At 35.1% G+C, this 20,707-nt stretch overlaps 1 protein-coding gene across 5 annotated transcripts in view; it reads left to right on the top strand.

The window, feature by feature from the left end:
- The window catches only part of LOC120326749 (uncharacterized), a 43,913-nt gene that overhangs the window by 20,793 nt on the left and 2,413 nt on the right, over positions 1 to 20,707 (top strand). The window contains exons 8-24 of one of the 5 annotated variants that reach the window (XR_005567450.2): positions 147 to 253; positions 852 to 953; positions 2,163 to 2,201; positions 2,957 to 3,110; positions 3,682 to 3,792; positions 5,304 to 5,379; positions 6,889 to 6,993; positions 7,471 to 7,597; positions 8,351 to 8,493; positions 9,404 to 9,582; positions 10,568 to 10,693; positions 11,307 to 11,417; positions 11,832 to 12,053; positions 12,813 to 12,949; positions 14,127 to 14,342; positions 17,940 to 18,109; positions 18,824 to 18,868. Coding sequence is in view for 4 of the 5 variants with exons in the window: in XM_039393090.2 (XP_039249024.2) it covers positions 147 to 253; positions 852 to 953; positions 2,163 to 2,201; positions 2,957 to 3,110; positions 3,682 to 3,792; positions 5,304 to 5,379; positions 6,889 to 6,993; positions 7,471 to 7,597; positions 8,351 to 8,493; positions 9,404 to 9,582; positions 10,568 to 10,693; positions 11,307 to 11,417; positions 11,832 to 12,053; positions 12,813 to 12,949; positions 14,127 to 14,342; positions 18,824 to 18,868; positions 19,412 to 19,462 (2,051 nt within the window). In the remaining variant the exon portion in view is untranslated. Of the gene's footprint in view, positions 1 to 146; positions 254 to 851; positions 954 to 2,162; positions 2,202 to 2,956; positions 3,111 to 3,681; positions 3,793 to 5,303; positions 5,380 to 6,888; positions 6,994 to 7,470; positions 7,598 to 8,350; positions 8,494 to 9,403; positions 9,583 to 10,567; positions 10,694 to 11,306; positions 11,418 to 11,831; positions 12,054 to 12,812; positions 12,950 to 14,126; positions 14,343 to 17,939; positions 18,110 to 18,823; positions 18,869 to 19,411; positions 19,463 to 20,707 lie in introns of those variants that run through there. The other 4 variants (XM_039393090.2, XM_078111814.1, XM_039393091.2 and 1 more) reach the window with 4 other exon arrangements.

The raw sequence follows: 20,707 nt of genomic DNA on the forward strand, positions 1-20,707 counted from the left end.
ACTGGACCAATCGTTTTGAAATTTTCAGTGGTTAAAGATTGCTGTTGTTATTAGAAGGTTATCAGGATGAGGGACTAGTTTTCCAACAATCTCTCATTTCTATTTATTCTTGCCACCGTTGAAGTTAAACAACTTTTCAATTTCAGATATGATTGTGAAAATGGATTTGACGAGTCCTTCTGTCCTTTGGCTGATGATTATTTCACTTGTTTCGACAACAGTACAAGAGTCAGGAAAACAACTTTATGTAACGGTGAGACAATAATGTACTTTATTGCGCACTCCCGTAGTGTGTGTACCAGATTAGGGTTAGGCCATGATTTAATTCCGATTTTTCTTATTTTAGTTTTATTACGAGTTTGTGGACTGTCTGAGTTGACTGTCATTCAAAGGGCGATTGGGACTACAAATTATCCATCCCTTTTCCTAATCTACTTTTTATACGGTGGCAAAATAATCCTTACGGGGGGAGGCAATAAATGGTGATCTTAACAATTTATTCTTCCCCATTCCTAACTTGCTGTTTACCTGAGAGCCCAATAGTCCTCTATGGGGGAAGATTTTCAAATGGCTTATGTCAATACCCCTGTCCACCTCCTAATAATAAGGGGTGGGTATTTTTGAATATTTGATGATTAGAGAATTTAATCGAATATTTTTTCGAATGGAATCGAAAATTTAATTTACCATTCGATTCGATTTGAGATGCCCAACTCTACTAATAATTATGTAGAGTCTACCTAGTGACATGATTTTTACACTTATTCTATTCTACTAACTTAACTTAACCAGTAATAACCATTCCCGACACCCTGGGCGAAATAAACCAATTTTGTGCTATTTATTTTCAGGAATCAAGGATTGTCCTGATGGTTCGGATGAGTACAGATGCCACGAAGACAAACACATTTGCTACATGTATAAACTTGAATCCCTGTGGCCTCATTTGAAAGGTAATAAATGTAGAGAGAGAAGTAATAGAGAATTTCGTTTTGCCAAACATGTGACCAATCTTCGAAAATCAAGTCCAGGAACTCGTAATAAAAATAAAATAAGGAATATAGAAATAAATTTAGGCTCTCACCCTAACCTAGTACTCCAGACTACGGGAGTATCGTTATTACTATAAAATCTTCGTAAATTTATTTACACGATTTTCTATACGTGTCTCGATCTGCAGAAGTCGCCACTGTTAGGTGATGAGCTACTAATACTGAAAGAAAATGAATGAAGAATTTCATCACACTAATCATATGTCCCACGGATATGGATATTTCATAAATAGTGTTTACACGAAGGTTTAGCCGACAGCCGACCAGTCGCACCATCTTTTGGAATGTATCATACATTCATACATACATAGCAATCTTTCGTAATTTTGAAACGCTTATTAGACCCTCAAGACGTTTAAAAACCGCGGATCATCTAGATCAGGGTGGTCCAAGGTTGTCGGCTCCGCGGGACACAAAATGATTTGCATTGTTCGCGGGCCACAATAATGCCAAGAATAGGTAAACAGTGCAATACAAAACAAACAGTTTTATTGTGCAAACACATAGGTAGTTATCAGGCATAGTCATTCTAATCTAACAGAATCCGAATTCAATTTTTAGTTATCTATGATGCCCATATTGTTATCATATATTCCCGACCAAAAAGTTAGAAAGCCAGAACTATTTAGACTGCCAAGCACATCATTCAACTTTGCTAGTTTCCCCAGCTAGCCAAAACACTATTTAATTCAGTGATATTAGTGATCACATTGAAAAAAAAAAAATTTTTGATTAATTTTATGACGAAACAACACGAAATGCAATTTTTTGATTACTCTCGGAATGTGACGCGGGCCACAGATAATGAAGCGGCGGGCCTGACCTGAACGAGTTATTTATAAGTAAATGAATATCGGTTTTCATATTTTTTATATTTGAAAATCTTCTAATTTTTTTTATATTGTAATTTTGTTTTTGATAAGTGAAAATAAAAGACATCCGCAATATAAACCCTGGTGTTATTTTTCAAAAGAAAATTGAAATAAGACCCTGTCCTACATTCAGAAAAACACGGTATTGTAATTTCCTGTAGTGTTTCAATGGTGCTGTATTGCATACATTCATTTAGATCGAGATCGATTTATAAATATGTGCTTTTTTTTGTTTCAGATCTTGATCTCAGCAATGGATATCCACCTTTGAACAGGAGTAAGTGACTTTTATTGTATTATTTTAAGCGGAGAGTGCAATTAATATCAAGACTAGTATAGTATAAACTGTATAAACTGATCTTTTGTGCAGAGACCCGGTGTCTTGAAAATGTCGTGTCCCAGTTGTTTCTATTATATCGTTACTAAGTGGTCAAGTGGGACACGTGGGACATGAGTGGGACAAGTGGTACAAGTGGGACAAGTGGGTCAAGTGGGACAAGTGGGACAAGTGGGACACGTGGGTTAGTGGGACACGTTGGACAACTGGGACACGTGAGACAAGTGGGAAATGACATTTTTGAGAAACCCGCCAAAAAAGACTCCGCCGTTCAAAAGAAAAAAAAAATTGGTTTGCTATCAACCCTTCTTCCGAACAAACCAACCGAGATAGAACTCCGCGCACTTGTATGGCCTAATTAACTTTGACAGCGAAGTACCTCCGTGAAAACCCTTTTCAAAATATCTTCTAATATCAGATTTTGATTGTACCTGGTTTTGTTTGGATCCGAAGACGCGAGTAAACGTCATAATATAAGCCTCCCCCCTCTAAAAAAAACTATTTTTGGATTGATTAATCTCTGATTGGTACATGAGACCCTGAAATTGAATTGATATATTGAAAGAAAGAAGAGAAGGAGGGTGGGGTGGGGCTGAGAGAGAAAAATGAGAAAGAGAGAGATTTATAGTTAATTAATTGAACATAAACTTTTAGTTCTCTATAGTAAACTCTAATCCGCTACATTTTTATTCCAGGTATCATTCTTAAGCAATGGAATCCTTGGCCTTATCATTGGCCATATTACACCGACGCTTGTGATGGAATTCCTCTGTGTTCAGATAGAGACGACGAATGTGATAACGATACATGCCCTGGCGAATTACCAGGCTTTTGTAGCTTCGACGGAAAGTAAAGTATTTTTCTCCCACTTTTTGTTTGTAGAAAGCAAACCTTTACATCCTGTACTTGATTGGCAGCACACTTTTTGAGCAGAATCTCTAAAATTAAACCCACTGTCTTTATGGCATTCCATATTTCCTCAGAGGTCACTAAACTGGTAATTCATATAATTATATAACCATATATTCATGCCTATTTCTAATCTGCTGTCTATATCATAGCCCATTATTCCCTTGTCGTAGAAGTACTTTGGCGATTAGGACCATATATTCCAACGCTCCAAGAATCATTCCTTCCTACGTTCATGTGTCATTTCAAGATATCCTCCACGAAGCAGGGTATTCAAATGGCAATTGGAACCATATACCCATTCAGGCAAAATTTTCATTTGTTATTGTTATAAAATTTGAAGTTTTGAAAACCCTGTACATATCTAATGAGCATGTATTGTTTAGGTTTTTGTTCAAGATTTGTTACCTACAAGTTTTCCAATCAACGTTAATTTTTTACCTCTCAAAACATTTACCGTACCAAAAATAGAATGAAATTAAGAACAAAATTTTTACCATTTGCATTTCAGTTGTCCAAACTCGGGATCTAGGATAAATGGGTATGAAATTTGTGATGGACAGCCGACATGCAACGATACTGCACCTCATACATCCGTAGATGAGTGGGGGTGTCCAGGAAGGTGAGAAAAATAACTATAAAAAAATTCCAAGAGAGACTAGAAAAACGAAAAAGAAATATTCAGATCATGGACACAAAGGGCAAAGGTTATATAGAATGTGTCCATATGCAATATAAACGTGTGCACATTAATTAGAATGACTTGCCAAATTTTGGGAAAACGGGACTCGGAAGAAACTATTTTTTTTTTTTAAATGATAGCCTTCTAGTGCAGGGGTTCTCAAACTTTTGATGTTATGGAGCCCGTGATGCAGTTGACTATTATTCACGGAGCCCCGCAATAAATTTATAAAAATAAAAACATAAAACACATTGTTGCTCACAGATTAATGTTCCTTACTATATTAAAATACATTATTTAATGACTCAGATGTATTTGCTGCTTTTTATTAAAAAAATATTCAGTATTTTTTTGAGTAGACAAATAACTTGAGGATCCCTCAGGTTTTGCTTTGCAGCCTCGGGGCTACGTATGGAGAACTTTGAAAACCTTTGTTCTAAAGGATTTAACTGACTTTAAGTAGCAAAATTTAAAATTGAATGGTGCATTAGTTCTGGAAAAAAGTGATATTTTCAGAACAACAATAACAACAATAGCACTTTGATGTTTGAACCCAATATATTTACCTTGTGATGCTAACATTTCATAAACTGATATAAAGCACAGTGCCAAACATTTCCAAAGCGCTTCTGCTAGAGCAATATTTCTCAATTTTTTTTTCGTCGTGTCCCACCCAAAAATGTCTGTGGCCCGTTAACTTCTTATTGCGAGGGAAAAACTAAAAGTTGCCACTCAGTGCAAAAAAATTTTCAAAATTTTACAATCAAATTTTTGCTGATTTATCAACGAGAATATCGGTCAAAGACCGAAGACTTATCGATCGAAAGTTCAGTGATCCCCAAAACAGCGCTCTCACTCCATAGTGACACCTTGTGTCCCATCACTAATTAATTAATAACTCGCTAATTATACGATATAATTCGCTTAAAATCAATAGGCTTTTGGTCCGAGATATGATGACTGCAAAATCTGGAGCAGATTCAATCTCGCTTTCGTGAGATAACGCATGCATCTAACAGACATACACACACACAGACAGACAAATACCTATCAACATACTTACCGATTAAAATCGATAAGTAATAATATATATCAACACTTTTAGTAGGTTCGTGGCCCACCTGGAAATGTTTCTGTGGCCCAGAAGTGGGTCATGTGGGCCCCTGGTTGATAATCGGTGGGCTGGGGGAATAATTACTATATGCCACTTTACGATATTGTAAATAACTTATATAAAAATGGGGTAAGTCAAGAGCGTGTCGATAATAAAACTATTTTAAAAGTGAATCTAAAAATCATGTTTTTAATGTTACACAAATCGAATATTTTTTTTTGGAGAAATATTGAATAATATAATTATTGAAGAATATAAAAGTACAAAAAACGGCAGTATCTATATAGAAAAAACATGCAATAATCATTTCATCCTCATTCGTTTTATTTCTATACAGGTTTTACTGCAAAAATAATGGCTCGACCAGGTTGCCTATCCATATACCCGAAGAACACAGATGCGACGGTATAGCTGTAAGTAATACTTATCTGTTTTGTATAGTCTTCAACTTGACAACTATTATACAAAAATATCGTTTCCACAATCAGAGCAAAAATTATTGAAACCATAAATTGGGTTCTTTCTCTATGCTTTTGCAATGGATACGTATATATATATATAATATGTGTATGCACAGATGTAATGGTATTGCTCTAGGACTAGGTAATGCTTTTATAGTCTTTAACTTGACAACTACTACACGAAAAGGTCGTTTCTGGGATCATAACAAAAATTAATGTAACCACAGCCAAGCCAAGTCAAGTATTAATCGAACACGAGAAATCAAATTACGGGAAATTGATAATTGCGAAGTTTTTCTGGAGAAGGAAAGTCGCGGGAAACTAAAGCTGGGTATATTCAGCAGCGACACAAAAATTAATTGGATCTTCCTTCGTATATATGTATAATGCGAAAATGCTTCAGCGATTGGCTCTTTGCACTACTTCCTCAGTGCAATATTTATAATACATATATTGTTTGAATTTTACTGGTACTGGTTATACTGCAACGGCTCTATGAAATCTTATATTTATAATCTATAAAAGTTTATCGATTGATTTGTACTTGGCCTACAAATCTCTTATGCCCATGATGTGGCTGATTTATCCTTGCCCGTTGTTGCTGTTATTGACCTCCTGTTCCTAAAATTTATTTGCGAATATTTTCTTCCTGCGATTCGGTTCTAGGCGAACCAAATTTTAAGCTTTGGAGTTTCTCCAGATCAGTGGTTCCCCCCCCCCCCCCCCTTTTTTCGTGGCCCATGGTGCACAAAAGAATCTGTGGCCCATTAACTCCCATAATAAGGGGAAAACTACAGCGAAAAACAAAATTTCACTTGTTAAGATAGACACCTCCACTTTAATACCCAAAATGAGAACTACCAATCAGTAGCAAAAACAGCACCATTATTCGTTGCTACTACAATCAAAGTTCAACTAATTTATCAATAACTATAGCAAATTCTAACAGTTTTGTAGCATAAAAATGTTTCTGTGGCCTCGGAGTGAGCAATGGTACACTGTTTGAAAACCGGTGCTCTAGCTAGAGAAGAGCTGGGCAAGGGGCCCTGAGCCAAATATTTTGCCCATCTAGTCTGACAGGCCATGTACGTGTGACGTAAAAAGTTACATTTTGGTAACAATATTTACAGTGTTACAAAAGCAAAAATAGAAATCAATAATCCTCCAGCTTAAAATCCTCAAAACTCAATTTAATCGCAATCTCAACAAATTCCTTGAGGTATGGTTTAGGATATAACATAGAAATTTGGTTTTAGTTTGGTTGTGGCGGCATCAGGCTGGCCAGATTGAACTACCCAACGAGTCGGATTTGGCCCTCGGGCTGTACTTTTCCCATGTCAGCTCTAGAGCCCCCTCTCTAAAAGTATTATACCGGTATTATAGCCCAGCTACAGACCGTCTGTTAATCTACTAGATGAATATATCATGAAACATTATAAATGTAAAATGTGTTTGTTTCAGGAATGTGACGATCAGAGCGATGAGATGGATTGCAACAAAGACGGAGTTGTAACTCATTTCTATTGCAATGACGAAGGATCAACATTATTTATTCCTATTGAACAGGTAATGAGGGAGAATACTCAAATGTATGGACACTATCTGCGGGTTACTTGAATATACCTTATGAAATCGTGGAATTTAGTAATCGGAAAAAATCCACCTTGCAATTCAAAATTTGGTGGCCCCAGAAATAGTATATATGAAGATTGTCCAAGGTACGCTCCTGCACACACCCCATAAATGCTGATCTTAGAAATTTATGTATAAAATAACCAAAATTATCTAGTAATCGAATGTATGTGTCGCTAGGAGGTTTACTAGGTGGGGCAATTCAAAGCGATCGGCCACGTCTTTTCCCATCAAAAGTTCAAGAGCCAGGAAGAATAACTAAAAATCTCGCATACCCGTCTTAATGATTACTCATATTTAAAAAAATAGTAGTTTCAACTTAAAGTTTTTTGATTTTGGGTCTTGCTTAGAGAGAGAGAGAGAGAGTGTGAAAAACTCTAAAAATTATAATTGATCTCTTTTTTCGACCAGAAATGCGACAGACGAAAAGATTGTAAAGAAGGAAGTGACGAATGCGCAAATTGCGAAATCAACCCGTTTTCTTCAGATGAAAAATTAATCAAATCAAGAGTTTTGGTTGGATTTTTATGGATTATAGGCAAGATTATTCATTTTCTTATCTCTGTTTTATTAGCCCGTAGTTAGTATCATTGCATCAAATGTAATTTTAAGTTGTGCCGTCATTACCTGGCCTATTATGATCCTTTTCGATATATTTGCCTATTTTGATGTTTTTAAACCTGTGTCTCGAAGATGTCGTATCCCACTTGTCCTACTTGGGACACGTAGAACCAGTGGGGCACGTGGGACAACTGGAACAAGAGAAACAAGGGGGACATGGGACACCTCAGTTCTCGTTATTTGTTCAGTTTGTAACGGATCTTAAGCTAATGTTACACCCCCAAGAATACAGAACATTTCTTCCCCGGTCGAGATATCAGCAAGTTAGAGAATTCAGTCCGCAAATGTGGTCAGTACATCGTCATTAGAGGTTACAAATTCCCAATCCTTCCTCAATGCCTTTGCGCTAGTGGATCCGTTGGCGTAAATGCAAGAATACGGTCGCAGGAATGAACATGGCCATACTATGCAATTCAAGAGTTCTGCTGCAGAAAAGTATTTTGTAACTTTTCGTCTGACCAAAATTAGACTTCCTTAGACAAGCCGGTTATGACAATGATAAGAAAAGTAGGATATTTACAGTTTAATATAGTAAAATAAGAGAGAGTAAAGCTTTTAAATCTGAATTGTTCTTCGCATCTTGCGGACTAAACAATGGTTTGTGGGATCAATACAAGTGTTATGGAAGGCTCGTTACTTGCGAATTTATATCTAATTTAACATTTTCCAGGTTTGATGTCCACATTCGGAAACACAGCCATCATTTTTCATCAAATCATCCACATTTACAAAATCAGAAAAACTACAAATCAAGTGGCGTTGAAGAACAGAGTACTTGTGCTGAATCTCGCATGTGCTGATCTATTGACCGGGGTAACTTGATAGCATTGATCGAATAAATCAGGGGTGTGCAACTTTTAATACAGGAAGGCAAATACAAATAACCGGATGAAACCACGGGTCGTACCTTTATTTAACATAGGCTCTCTAACTAAATTTGGTCTATCTTGTGACATGGGTTTCGATTTGCCCAAGCTAGCTGTTAGGACATTGTAACGTCACGTCACGTGATTCAGGTATAAGCTCTTCAACGCGAAGAGATTGGAATTATTAGCACATACCAGATTAAACCAAGTTAAAAACTCGTTTCGCGGACGCACTATTTCTCCTTGTTGACCACAGGTTGCACACCCCTGAAATAAATGAATGACATCATTTTCAAAGATCATTGAAATGACATAAGGATGATTTAAAACAGTCGGATCTTCTGTACAAAGCCCCATCACTAGTGCAAAAATGTGAGATTTGAGAAAAACACCCCTTTCACGTTTTAAAATACGCAAATTAGCAATTATTTAGTGAGGATTAGGAATGCTTTGAAAACTTGCATGGATAAAATAAGCATGGATATTTTTATGTGGCATACATATGCTCACTTTTATACCTAAAAATTTGCATGGATTTAGGCGAGCAAGGAATCCATTACGCAACTGACTAACTGAGACAAAGTGAGAAATAAATAAAAATATAGGATGCAATGTAGATAATAGAGCTAACCAAATGTACAGTTAAATACTAGCAAGTGGGAAATTGGGTGCTCTTTCAGAGAAAATTATGACATCATATTTGGTGTTGTGACAAACATCATTCATATTGTGACGTAAATATTTAATTTTTTAATTTCCCCCTTCCCTATATATTAGAATTACGCTAGTTTGTATATTTTAATATTCACTTCAAACTATATAAGCTGACAATTTACAAAATTTCTTTTTCGTTACAGATTTATCTTATAGCCTTGGGAATAAAAGATGCACAAGTTGAAAAATATTGTTTGGCGGACCAAGAATGGAGAAGTAGTTCGACCTGTTCTGCCCTAGGAGCCATCGCTGTTATTGGAACCCAAGCATCTGTTATGATTTTACTCATCATGACCTCATACAGATTGTATCTGGTTATTAAGTGAGTGTAAAAACAGTATTTGCTTACACTGGGCCTTCTCCTCCATCCATAATAAAGTTTGTCATATCTTTGTTAATTTAATTGTCTGCAGAAAATTACATTGCTGTTTTAATCATAGAAGACTGGCTGTGTGAGCACACCATTTAATTGACTGTAAATGCATATTGAATGTTAGTTGAATATGCATATCCCATACGCTATAATATTCGTATTTGGTTGACTGTATATGTACATGAATGGGCTTTTTACGCCGTTTTGGCTGTATATGTACAACATCTAATTTGACTGGCTTTAAATGCATATTATTGTTGGTTGTATATGCATATCCCATACGCTATATACATATATATATACGTATTTCTTTGGCTGTATATGTACAAGAATTGTCTTTTTACTCCATTTTGACTGTATATGTACATCACTCGATATTATTGGTTGTATATGTATATTAATGTTGACTGTATAGGCATATTCCATATGACAGTGGTTTTCAAACTTGGTTTATGGTCCCGTTGGAAAGGCTCTTAACACTTGTAGGCTAACTTGTTAACACTGCTACAACGTAGGGAATAAGACAAGATGGTTTTAAAAATGCGTCGCCGCGTGTCACACGGGAGATGTACGACGTCATGATAAAAACTAAAATGCGTTTGAGTTTAACTGGTGAATACCCAAAACCTAACACCCGAGTTAGCAATTATAGTGAAAGATTTTGCACCGTGATCGTTTCTTGTAGTCGCTATAAGTGGCCGGGGGCCCAGTATGAAAAACCCGCTCTGCTATATAAGCAAATTTTGACTTTATATAAACCTTTCGCTGTATACGTACATCACGATATCAATCCCACTCAATGGGCAAGCATCAATTAGAATTGAGAATCCTAAATTTTACGCTCCAGCTAAAAAAATATGATTTGCTCACAAGATATGAGGTCTCTATGCATTAAGTTATGTAACAAATTATATTTTCTGTTTTTGTTTTTCAGGCCATTTAAAAGACAGAAGATGTCAATGGTAATATTGTCCGTCATTATTTCTTGGGCTATTGCGATCTTGCTTGGAACTGCCCCTTTGATTTACTCAGCTAAAGAATATTTCGTTTCTTGTGTGTGGTAGGTGTCAGCAGAAATATTTATACTCAAATATTGTATTGTTTAGTTCCATTTAACATCCCTGTTCTTAATTCGCTCGTTTAGTTACCCTCCCTTTCTTACTTTGGCTTATACACTCCCCCATCCTCTTCATATTAAAATGTCTTGTTCCCTGTCCAACTTTCATTGCGCTTAGTACTCGTATCTTATTTTTTCTGTTTATTTCAACATTTTTTTATACTAATCTCTCATTTTATTTTTTCTGTCACTTTCCTTATTCTCTTCCGTATGTACAATGATCTTCAACCTAATTCTTTTTTAATTTTTGCTGACTGGTGGTGAAAGCGTTTATTATGATGCCATCTTACAGTACAATCTCATCTCATACTCACCACCTCACTAAAAGCGTAACAAATTAGGTATGCAATGCCGAAAACAAGAAAATTTCGGACTTTTGAATTACAGTGGCGGCTTGTCCATGCATCGTTGGGAGCTAGGTACAAATAAATAGAGATCGTATAGAAAATTCTGTTCTGTTTTCCCCTTTCCCATTGCCCTTACGCTAATTAATTCCCTTTTCCTTCACATACCATTTACAGTTGCAATAACGCTATCAACAATCATACATTTTCAGGTTCAGAAGTCATCGTTACCTTGGCTATGCTTGTAAAGCAGATATGATTGAATTTACTGAAAGACTCATCGCTTTTGAAGGACCTGACCGATTGTTCAGCAAAGCTGTTGGGTAAGATGTTGATGTTGTTGCAATCACCGTTTCACACGATTCTTCTGCTGTGTTAAGAGAAAATGAAACAAATATATACTTGTACATTGCACATATGCTTTTTCAGAGACAATAAATAATTATTTGGTGTCGTTAGAGTTAAATTCCCAATGATTTGTGTCCTTTTCATTGGTTGACTTTGGCTAATTTGGATTGAATTCAATTTTTTTTTGACTTAGGCTGTTGATGGGCCGCTAAATGCTTCAGACACATCTTTCCGTTTCTTCCAGATTGAAGCACTTTTTGGTAGTTTCCTTGATGATTCCAACAGCAACAGTTTTTATGCATTATGCTGTGTTAAGCCACGTTCGAACTCAATTGAATTGAATTTTGTTGAGTTTTTACTTGCTTTTCCATTAGCTTTTATATGTTCAGATCTGAGTACACCTGGGACTCCATGATCGAAGCACAGAAAGTTTTGAACTCGAGTTACGAACCTGAGAGATATTTCGGATACTACTCTGCACACAGTGTGTGTCTTCCTCGACTGTTTCCAAACACAGAAAACGACAGATCGTGGGGATATTCTTTGTTCTTGGTGCTACTGAATTTCTTTGCATTCGTCTACATCTTACTAAGCTATATATTTATTTATAAGTAAGTATAATGAAAGTACCATGAGGTACAAAATTGGTCAAAAAACGAGTAACGATTACTAAGAATAAAACTCAAATTAAAAGGAAACCGAATCATATTCACGGTTCCATAGTTTCCCAGAAGCTGTCTGCAGTCTTCAATTATAGTATTTCAAAAATTCACAAATAAAATAGATTCATCAATATAATCTCAAAGTTTTGGAATTAACTCAGGGTATCCAAAAGTTTAGCTAAAACGAATATAAGAAAAATTGAAATAAAAGTTTTATTTTGTTCAACTTAAAACAATAATGCCAACAAGTTGCCTGCTAATTCAACTTTCAACGTTTCATCGCCTCCGATATATCTGGACTGTAAGTGAGGTCCTATAAACCTATTGTCTAAGATATACAGTCCCGTGGTAAACGATTGCGCCATTGTGCATTAACATTTTAGAACCGTTAATAAAATTTTCATATTTGGATACATAAATTCATTTGGAGCAGTTAAAATACTTGAATGCAATACATGTTGTGTGCATATGCATATGCTTGAATGCATACATCAGCTAATAAAGACAGCTATATACCAAACATATATTGACAATAATAATATTACCACTATAATAAATTACTAACCTGTGCCCTGAATATTCCAAACTTTGAAAATTATTTTATTCCAGGATTTTTGTGAGATAAACTAAATATCCTATGTATATAGCATTGCTTACAATTGAGATTTAATCACTCGATTATTTCCTTAATTACTTCCTGCTACACAGACGCACAACGTCCAATAAAATATCATCTAACAAAGAAGATCGATCAGCTGTTATGCAACGTAAAGTATCTCGTATTGTCTTGACAGATTTCTGTTGTTGGATGCCGATTTGTATCATGGCTTTCATAACCGTAGCAGGTGAGAATGAAGTTTTTGATGCAAACTTTTGTACAGAAGAGTGCAAAAGCATGTGCAGTCACTAATGCAAAATCATTCAAAAATACTATAAGTATTGGGCGCTCCAGAAGTGTGTGTACCAATATCGGGGTAACTTTGTTTACCTATTTTACATCAAGTTGTGTAAAGAGACTGAGCCTATGGGCAGGGGGGATACTCACTGGCCTAAGTCGTAATAGAACTAAAATAAGGAAAATCGGAACAAAATTATTGCTCAAATTATTCTAGTTCACACACTATGGGAGTGCCCAAAAGGCAAATTATGCATACTTATTTAAAAATACAGAGACACTTTCAAAATTTACAGTAGACATTGATTACTCCAACTGTATTTAGATAATCTGCTCAAAGTTCAGTCAATGGATACATAATGACATTTACCTTTTTATTATATATATTTTTGACGCATCTTTGTAGACGTTAGTAGTTCAGTGGTCGGCCGTCTTGCTAGGAGATACCGAAAACGTTTTGGTTAGTAAATAAAATGTGTCACATAAAATATTTTGAACCTTTGCAATAAAATCGGAATTGCGTTTTCTAGTTTGCAGTTTAGATTTTGATTGATCAATTGATCAAATTGATCAATTTTCAGTTTCAATTTAACTGCGTAGTTTCTATTTTGATTTTATAAAATTGATATATTATGATAACATCATAACGAATATTTTTAAGTGATTCAAGAGTCTTGCTGCACTTAGGGTAGTTATCTTTACTCTTGCTACAGCATCCTTGCATTATATGCATACGGATCCAACGGCACAAAAGCACTGAAGACGGAGAAGTAGTTTGTCTCGAAGAAACCAAATATATAACGAATATTGTTGTTAATTTTTCCTAACAAATATTTCAGACAATGTGCTACCCAAGATGATTTAATATTCGCAATAAAGTCGAAATTGCTCTTGAAACGTGCGGCGTTTAGATTTTTCGTTTTATAAAAATGGTATTTTTTTTTAATACTGGGACCCCAATTATATTTAAGAGTCAAGACGAATACATAAGCTAATTTAAATTCTTTGATATGAAGTCGAATATGCTTACAAAGTGGCAAAACAAATTTTATTGATATTAAAATTTTATATTAAAATTGCACCATTTCACCCAGCAAATATTTTAGACAAATTTTCTGTTACTTCAGGTATTGATATTGGAGACACAGCATACGCCGTAACAGCCATCATTCTGTTACCAATCAATAGCGCTATGAACCCGTTTCTTTACTCTTCACTGCTCGATGTCATCTGGAGCCACTTGGAACCAACTTTCAACCGATTCATTGGTACAAAATTTGGAAGAAGCCTTCAGGCAAGTTTTCAAAAACGAAAAGCAAGCACTGGAATTGGCCAATCTATGGGTAATTTTTGTATTGTCATCGCTTTGCTTAGTTTAGACCCTAGTGCCTAATACTAGGCCAAAACCCTTTCTTCTTTCAGCGCATGTGCATTGATTAGTGAAAATGCTATAGCTTTTTTCTGCATGCGATTATGCATCGAATTTTAGAATAGAATTCGAATGTTTGATAGACTGGGAATATTAATAATACTTTTATAACATATTCATTTGAATGCGTGCCTCTAATCACTAGTTCTCAACATTTTTTTCATGGCCCACTTTTGTTGCACAAAAAGTTCTGTGGCTAATTGACTTTCTCATGCACGGGGAGAAACTATAAGAAAAGCGATAAATTCTTTTTGCAAAGTTGGACTTTGAATATTTAAAATGAGAAATCATTCATTTCAATCAACGTCAACTGATTTATCAACAGCGCTGTCAATTTTTAATAGATTTGTGGCCCACTTCAAAATGTTGTGGCTCAGTTTGGCCCTGTTTGTTTGTGGCCCAGAAGTGGGCCATGGCCCATTGGTTGAGAACTGGTGCTCTTAGTAGAGTCGTTTTCACTTGCTTTCTTTGCTCGACTTTTGCTTGTTAGATTTGATTGAATTATCTAACGTTATCCAGCAGTCATGGGTTTTTGGAATGTCGTGATAATCAGCGAATCTTTTCCTGCTTTTGAAAGTATACACGTTCGGTACTGTTTCTGGTGTCTCCCAAAGTACTTGTCTACAAGTAGTTTTAGTTGGCCTGTCACAACCATTTTTAACCCCCACCTGACAACGTCATCTGAAAATTACGTCACTTCACAGTCACAGTGACGCAATGAGGCCTGTTTCTATAATTTTCAATCCAACTGCATATCACATTTCCTATTAGTTTCAAAGAACATTACGATTTGGACTTAATTATCCAGCTTAGTGCATATAGTCTTTTTCGATTGCATCAGCATTATGCTTTTCATTCGAAGATTGTTATGGTTTAAAGTTTGCAGATGACACTATTCGTGTTACAGTGCCAACCATGATTAGTTAACCCAAAACTTTGGAATTCGTGCCTTTTGCTTCAAACAAGGCTAGGTACAAGAATACACTGATTACAAGCTCACAATTCAGGGAACGATCGGTAATTAGTGAAACGCTCCCGAAGTTACGTTGAATGTTTTCACATATCACATATCCCCATGAAACCAGCATAACATAACAGCATTCATGACTTATTCTGTATTCATTCTATGAAACCTTCCACTTCTGGCGCTCAAGTTTTAGATGGAAACAAATGTACTTATGAGACAGCGTTGTGACGAGGTAACATAATTGTTAAAATATAGCAAGCACATTGGTTGCTGTTCTATGATCTATTCACAAATTGGTTTTTGCAATTTAATTCTTTAGGAGTTTGAATTGATTGTATTGAAGAATTCAAACCAAAAAACTTGGAAAAGAGTTGAATATATTTTGTAGATAATTTGGTACTCCCGTAGTGTGTGTATCAGGTTAAGCCATGATTTCATTTAAATATTCCCTATTTTAGTTCTATTACGAGTTCGAGATTGCCTGTGTTAGCCAAGTAAATATATTCCCTGCCCATAGTTATCAGTCCCTTTACACAACTTGATGTAAAGTAGGCGAACAAAATTAGTTACCTCCACATGGTACACACACTTCTGGAGCACCGGTAACTTTATGCTATATATGAAAGTTTGAGACAAAACTCTTATTAGCATTTGTAAATCATTCAATCCTCTTTAATATTATTTTAAGATCGAAATTAGTTTAGGTGATCCAACCGGGTTAATCAAGCTGAAAAAATTCTATTAAACAAGTTCAAATTAATTCTTAAATGAAAGGTTGCAACAAAATTTCGACCAAGATTTCTCTTATTCATTCAAGAATTTTCATCAATAATTTGATTATGATACACCCAATTGCATTTACAGTTATTGTTCCTAGTTCAAACTAAAACAATTTCAAGCTAAAAATAACTCTTAAAAGAAATAGATAAATTACCGGACATACTTGAATTAGGTGACTCTGATCGACCCAATTCAGTAGCTATTTGACTATGATTTGTATTAACATGATTTTAAATTAACTATTCATCATTTCAAGGATAGAATTGATTTATTTAAAATCATATGGTATGTGTACATTACGGTGCTGTGTGAAATGTTGCAAATGTGTGCAAACAAATTTTGTCAATAAACTTGAAAGGATAACACGTTGAAACGTTGAAGCATTCTTGTAGCGTGTAAACATATACCCAAGTTAAAATCCTTAGTAATATATTCATCGGTATAACCATCCATATGAGCATTGACCATTTTTATGGGTACTCCGGAAGTATGTGAACCAAGATGGCGGACACCGGAACATAGTATGTGTACCATGTGAGGGTTAGACCATAATTACTGGTACAATTACTACGGAAGTCACTTAGCTAGTCCACGAACTCTTAATAGATCTGAAATAGGAAAAATTGGAATAAAAATATGGCCTAACCCTAACCTGGTACACACACTACGTTCCGGTGTCCGCCATCTTGGTTCACATACTCTGGGATTACTTTCTTATGTGTCTGAAAGTGATATAGGAACGCTACCTCATTGCCAAAGTTTTACTTTTTGGTCAATTTGTTAATATCCATTGTCATTCAGACATCGATATGACAAGGCTGTAGCTATTTGTATCACGTTATGCTTTACTCTTGATCACACTCCATTATTCTTGATTCATCATTTTGATTTAAAATGAATGTTTCCCCGAGCACCGACTTCCTTCAAGCATCGACCTCCTATACTTCTATAACATTGGAATATGGGGTGTCCATAAGTCCTTTTACAGTTCCAATTTTGTTATGAAGTCATTCTCATTATATCTTTACCAGGTTTGTTGTTTTTTTAATCCGTAATTGTTCAAGTATTTTCACTCCATTTATTACATCTTCATTTTTATTTCAATTAATACATCTGTGCGGGCCAAAACAATACATAGTATCGGTAAATTCCATTTGCAATTTTACAAAATTTTAAGATTTGTTTGACACCCTATATATTTCGAATGAGAATGATAGTTTGGAACCAGTTTGTTTGTAGGCGCCAACTCGCGAAACCACTCTTAAGATAAACATAAGAAATTTGCAATGGTGAAGTATAGGAAGAATTTTCATGGGATCAAAAAGTCGGGGAAACATTTATAGTAGGTGTTTGTACACGCCATAACTTTATTTTAAGAATTATTGTCGTTAATACAAAAATACGAAAATTATTACATTTGCTTACATTTATCATCTATATGCAATTAACCATCAGTGTCAGTGGTGGTATTTAGAGTGTTCTTCGACTGTTGTGATAACCGAGCAAACCCGATTTGTTTTTCTAGAGCAGTGGTTCTCAAACGGTTGGGCTCGACCCACAAGGGAGGCGTAGACAATTTTTTGAGGGGGGACGGGGGCTAATTGAAATAAAAATAATTGTCAAATTTTATCTTGTTCGCCTTGTTGCCTATGCTCCACAAAAACTTATCATTTATTTCATCATTTACGTTCTATCCACGTATTTTCAACGTGTTTTTGAATGAAACATACTTTCGCCTTACTATCTATTCTTATTGTTATCTAGTTATTTTTAAGGTGGGCCGCTAGACTTGACAAATTCTAAAGAGATGGTGCGGCTCAAAAAGTTTGAGAATCACTGGTACATGTATGCTTGTGCTCATTATTACTGCTATAACTTTGTTACTGCTATACATCACACACGCTCGGCTGAAAATTTTGAATTCACGGTGATCGGTGAGATTCAAAGACTTGTAGATTACCCATTCTTCTAGTTGTTTATATTGCTGTCCTAATAATACAGGTATGTCTAAAAAAATTTGCCAGAATTTATGGTAATAACAATTGTAAATTTGAAGAAATTTTATTGTATGATAAATGAAAACTACAAGCACAATAAAAACTATAAATAAACAAAGAAAAAGAAATTTTAATTGTTATTGCTATAAATTGGGGCGAAATATTTTGGACACCTCGGACAGGTAGATATGTAAAATCTTTGCTACAATAAATTGTCGAGGCAAACTCTATAGCTTTTGTTATAATAATATTATTATATATTTATTTGATATTGTTTATTCACAAGCTATTTTTAAAATCCTGTCTATGGCCATATTACTTCATTTTATATAAATTATTTATACCTAAAGTTTTTGTGTAAGTTCACGAAAATTTACCACTTAAATTACCAGCTAACACGTTCGATGATCCATAGTTAGAATATCAGATACTTTTCTGTTGCATGTCTTATATCAGGGGTGTGCTACCTTTAATACAAGAGGGTCAGATAGAAATAAGTTATCCTTGTGGGCCGCATTTGATCCGCCGACCGCAGGTTGCACACCCCTGTCTTAAATAATGCGAGTGTCTCACCTGAATATTACTACTGTGGTATTATATTCTTGGTTTACTTACTAACCAGGGCTACTTTAACATTACTTCTTTCTCCAGTTACTTCAGTTACCAACATGCAATCTTCGGAAACAGAAAACAGAGGTAATGTATATTTGAAGCATGTGCTTGTATTTTCTCTATTTTACATCTTCTGTGGTTGTGTTTGTGTTTATTCTTTTGCTTGTATATGCTCGCTGTTTGAACCATTAAACGAAACAGTTTTCAGAAAAAGTTGTTGGATAAAAAACACATTTATTTAAATAATACAATTATTACCGTCTGGTCTGTGTGGTCGATGTTTCACGTTGGGTGCTTGAACAAGATAGTATAGATAGAAATATTAATTTCATGCCACGAAATAACAAGTATATATGTAAGAAATCGTAGTGTAAAGTTAAATAGGAATAGCAATCATAAATGGTTGAATTTCTGCGACGCTAAAAATACCCTTTGATGCAACAAAGGAGAAAAAATATGCATGTAACAAAGTATCCCAACAGATTTTAATGTCGTAAATTCATTGTTAATATTTGATTGCATGGTTGAAAAGCTACCATTTTTGTCATGTTTGAACAATAGTGCCAACCAATTACAATGCAACTACTTTTAAAAATAAATAAATAAATTGATCCGTTTTATTTTTAGACAAAATCTCCCCGACCGCAACGCCACGTAATAGCTCAGTGTTTAATGGCGGTAAGAAGCATGCTTATAAAATTCCTATAGAATTCGTATATAATATATAATATAAGTTGTCCATAAAGTCCATTTACAATTTCAATTTTGTTCTGCCTCAAATTTCATAACAAAAATTTTTGCGTATGTGTGCCTTATCTTGATAGACTGTTTAGAAAGTTTAGTAAACCTAATGTTATTTCAATTAAAGTATGAAGGTCCACTCCGACTCCATGGCTTTGTCACTACAGCTCCAAGCATGCGAAATGTGAAATAAAGTTTAGTCTATTTTAGGCTTCATTTTATTTCATCTGTCAGTGTTGTGTAACAACTTCCTTATAACGCTTTTAACTATCCCATAATTATTTATAGAGATATGCTTATGATGTTTGTGAGCTCTTTATGTATTTTAAGTTAGCCCGCCACAACATTAGATAGAATACATGGAGGATTCTGGGTAAGAGGGTGGACCAATTGAATAATATTCCTACATTCGTCGAGCTAACATTTTCCTGTACTCACCAGGCAAATGATATTGGTCATTTTATTGATCCCTGTTTGACTGTGGATGAAATACTTTCATTTTTGTATATGTGTCTTTTATTTCACAGATACGTTTAACAAATTTTACTATTTTTTCTTAAAATTCCAAGTTCTTACCTTACTTACTGTCCTTACAAATACTTGGGTAATGAGCTCAAATGATGTAAAGTATCATAAACACAATCTAACAATTTTAATAACCATATTATTAGTAATAACAAATTTATCTACAATTATTACTCACTCTTATCGGAAATAAAAAACGAAGCTTATTTACGGCTTTCGCCCCGAACAAGGCCTTGTGTAAGAGCCATTGATATATAACAATATGTGAGGAGCTGCTATTTTTGAGAGGACTGAAATATTACCAGTTCAGCATGGCCAAATTACTATGTGGGTGGTGGGAATTCAAACCCGAGATATGTACTCTAATATTCCAAAATGGTTTAGCCTAACTCTTTAACCGCTAGGCCATCGAGCCAAACTTAACCAGAAGTTCGTACTATTTTTGTGATGACCGAAGTATTTCCGATTTGGTGTTGCCACATTTAGAACTGGTCACTTCGAATCGATTCGAATAGTAAATTATTCGAATCGCTTCAAAGCAAAACTTCGAATCGCCGTCATCTTGTTTTTGATCTTACCGCCAATTGTCGAGGTGAATTCCCAAATCTTATTTTATTGAAGCCATATCTTTTCTGTAAGTAAGTAATTCAGACATAT

Source organism: Styela clava, chromosome 4 (assembly GCF_964204865.1).
Source record: "Styela clava chromosome 4, kaStyClav1.hap1.2, whole genome shotgun sequence".
Lineage (NCBI taxonomy): Eukaryota > Metazoa > Chordata > Ascidiacea > Stolidobranchia > Styelidae > Styela > Styela clava.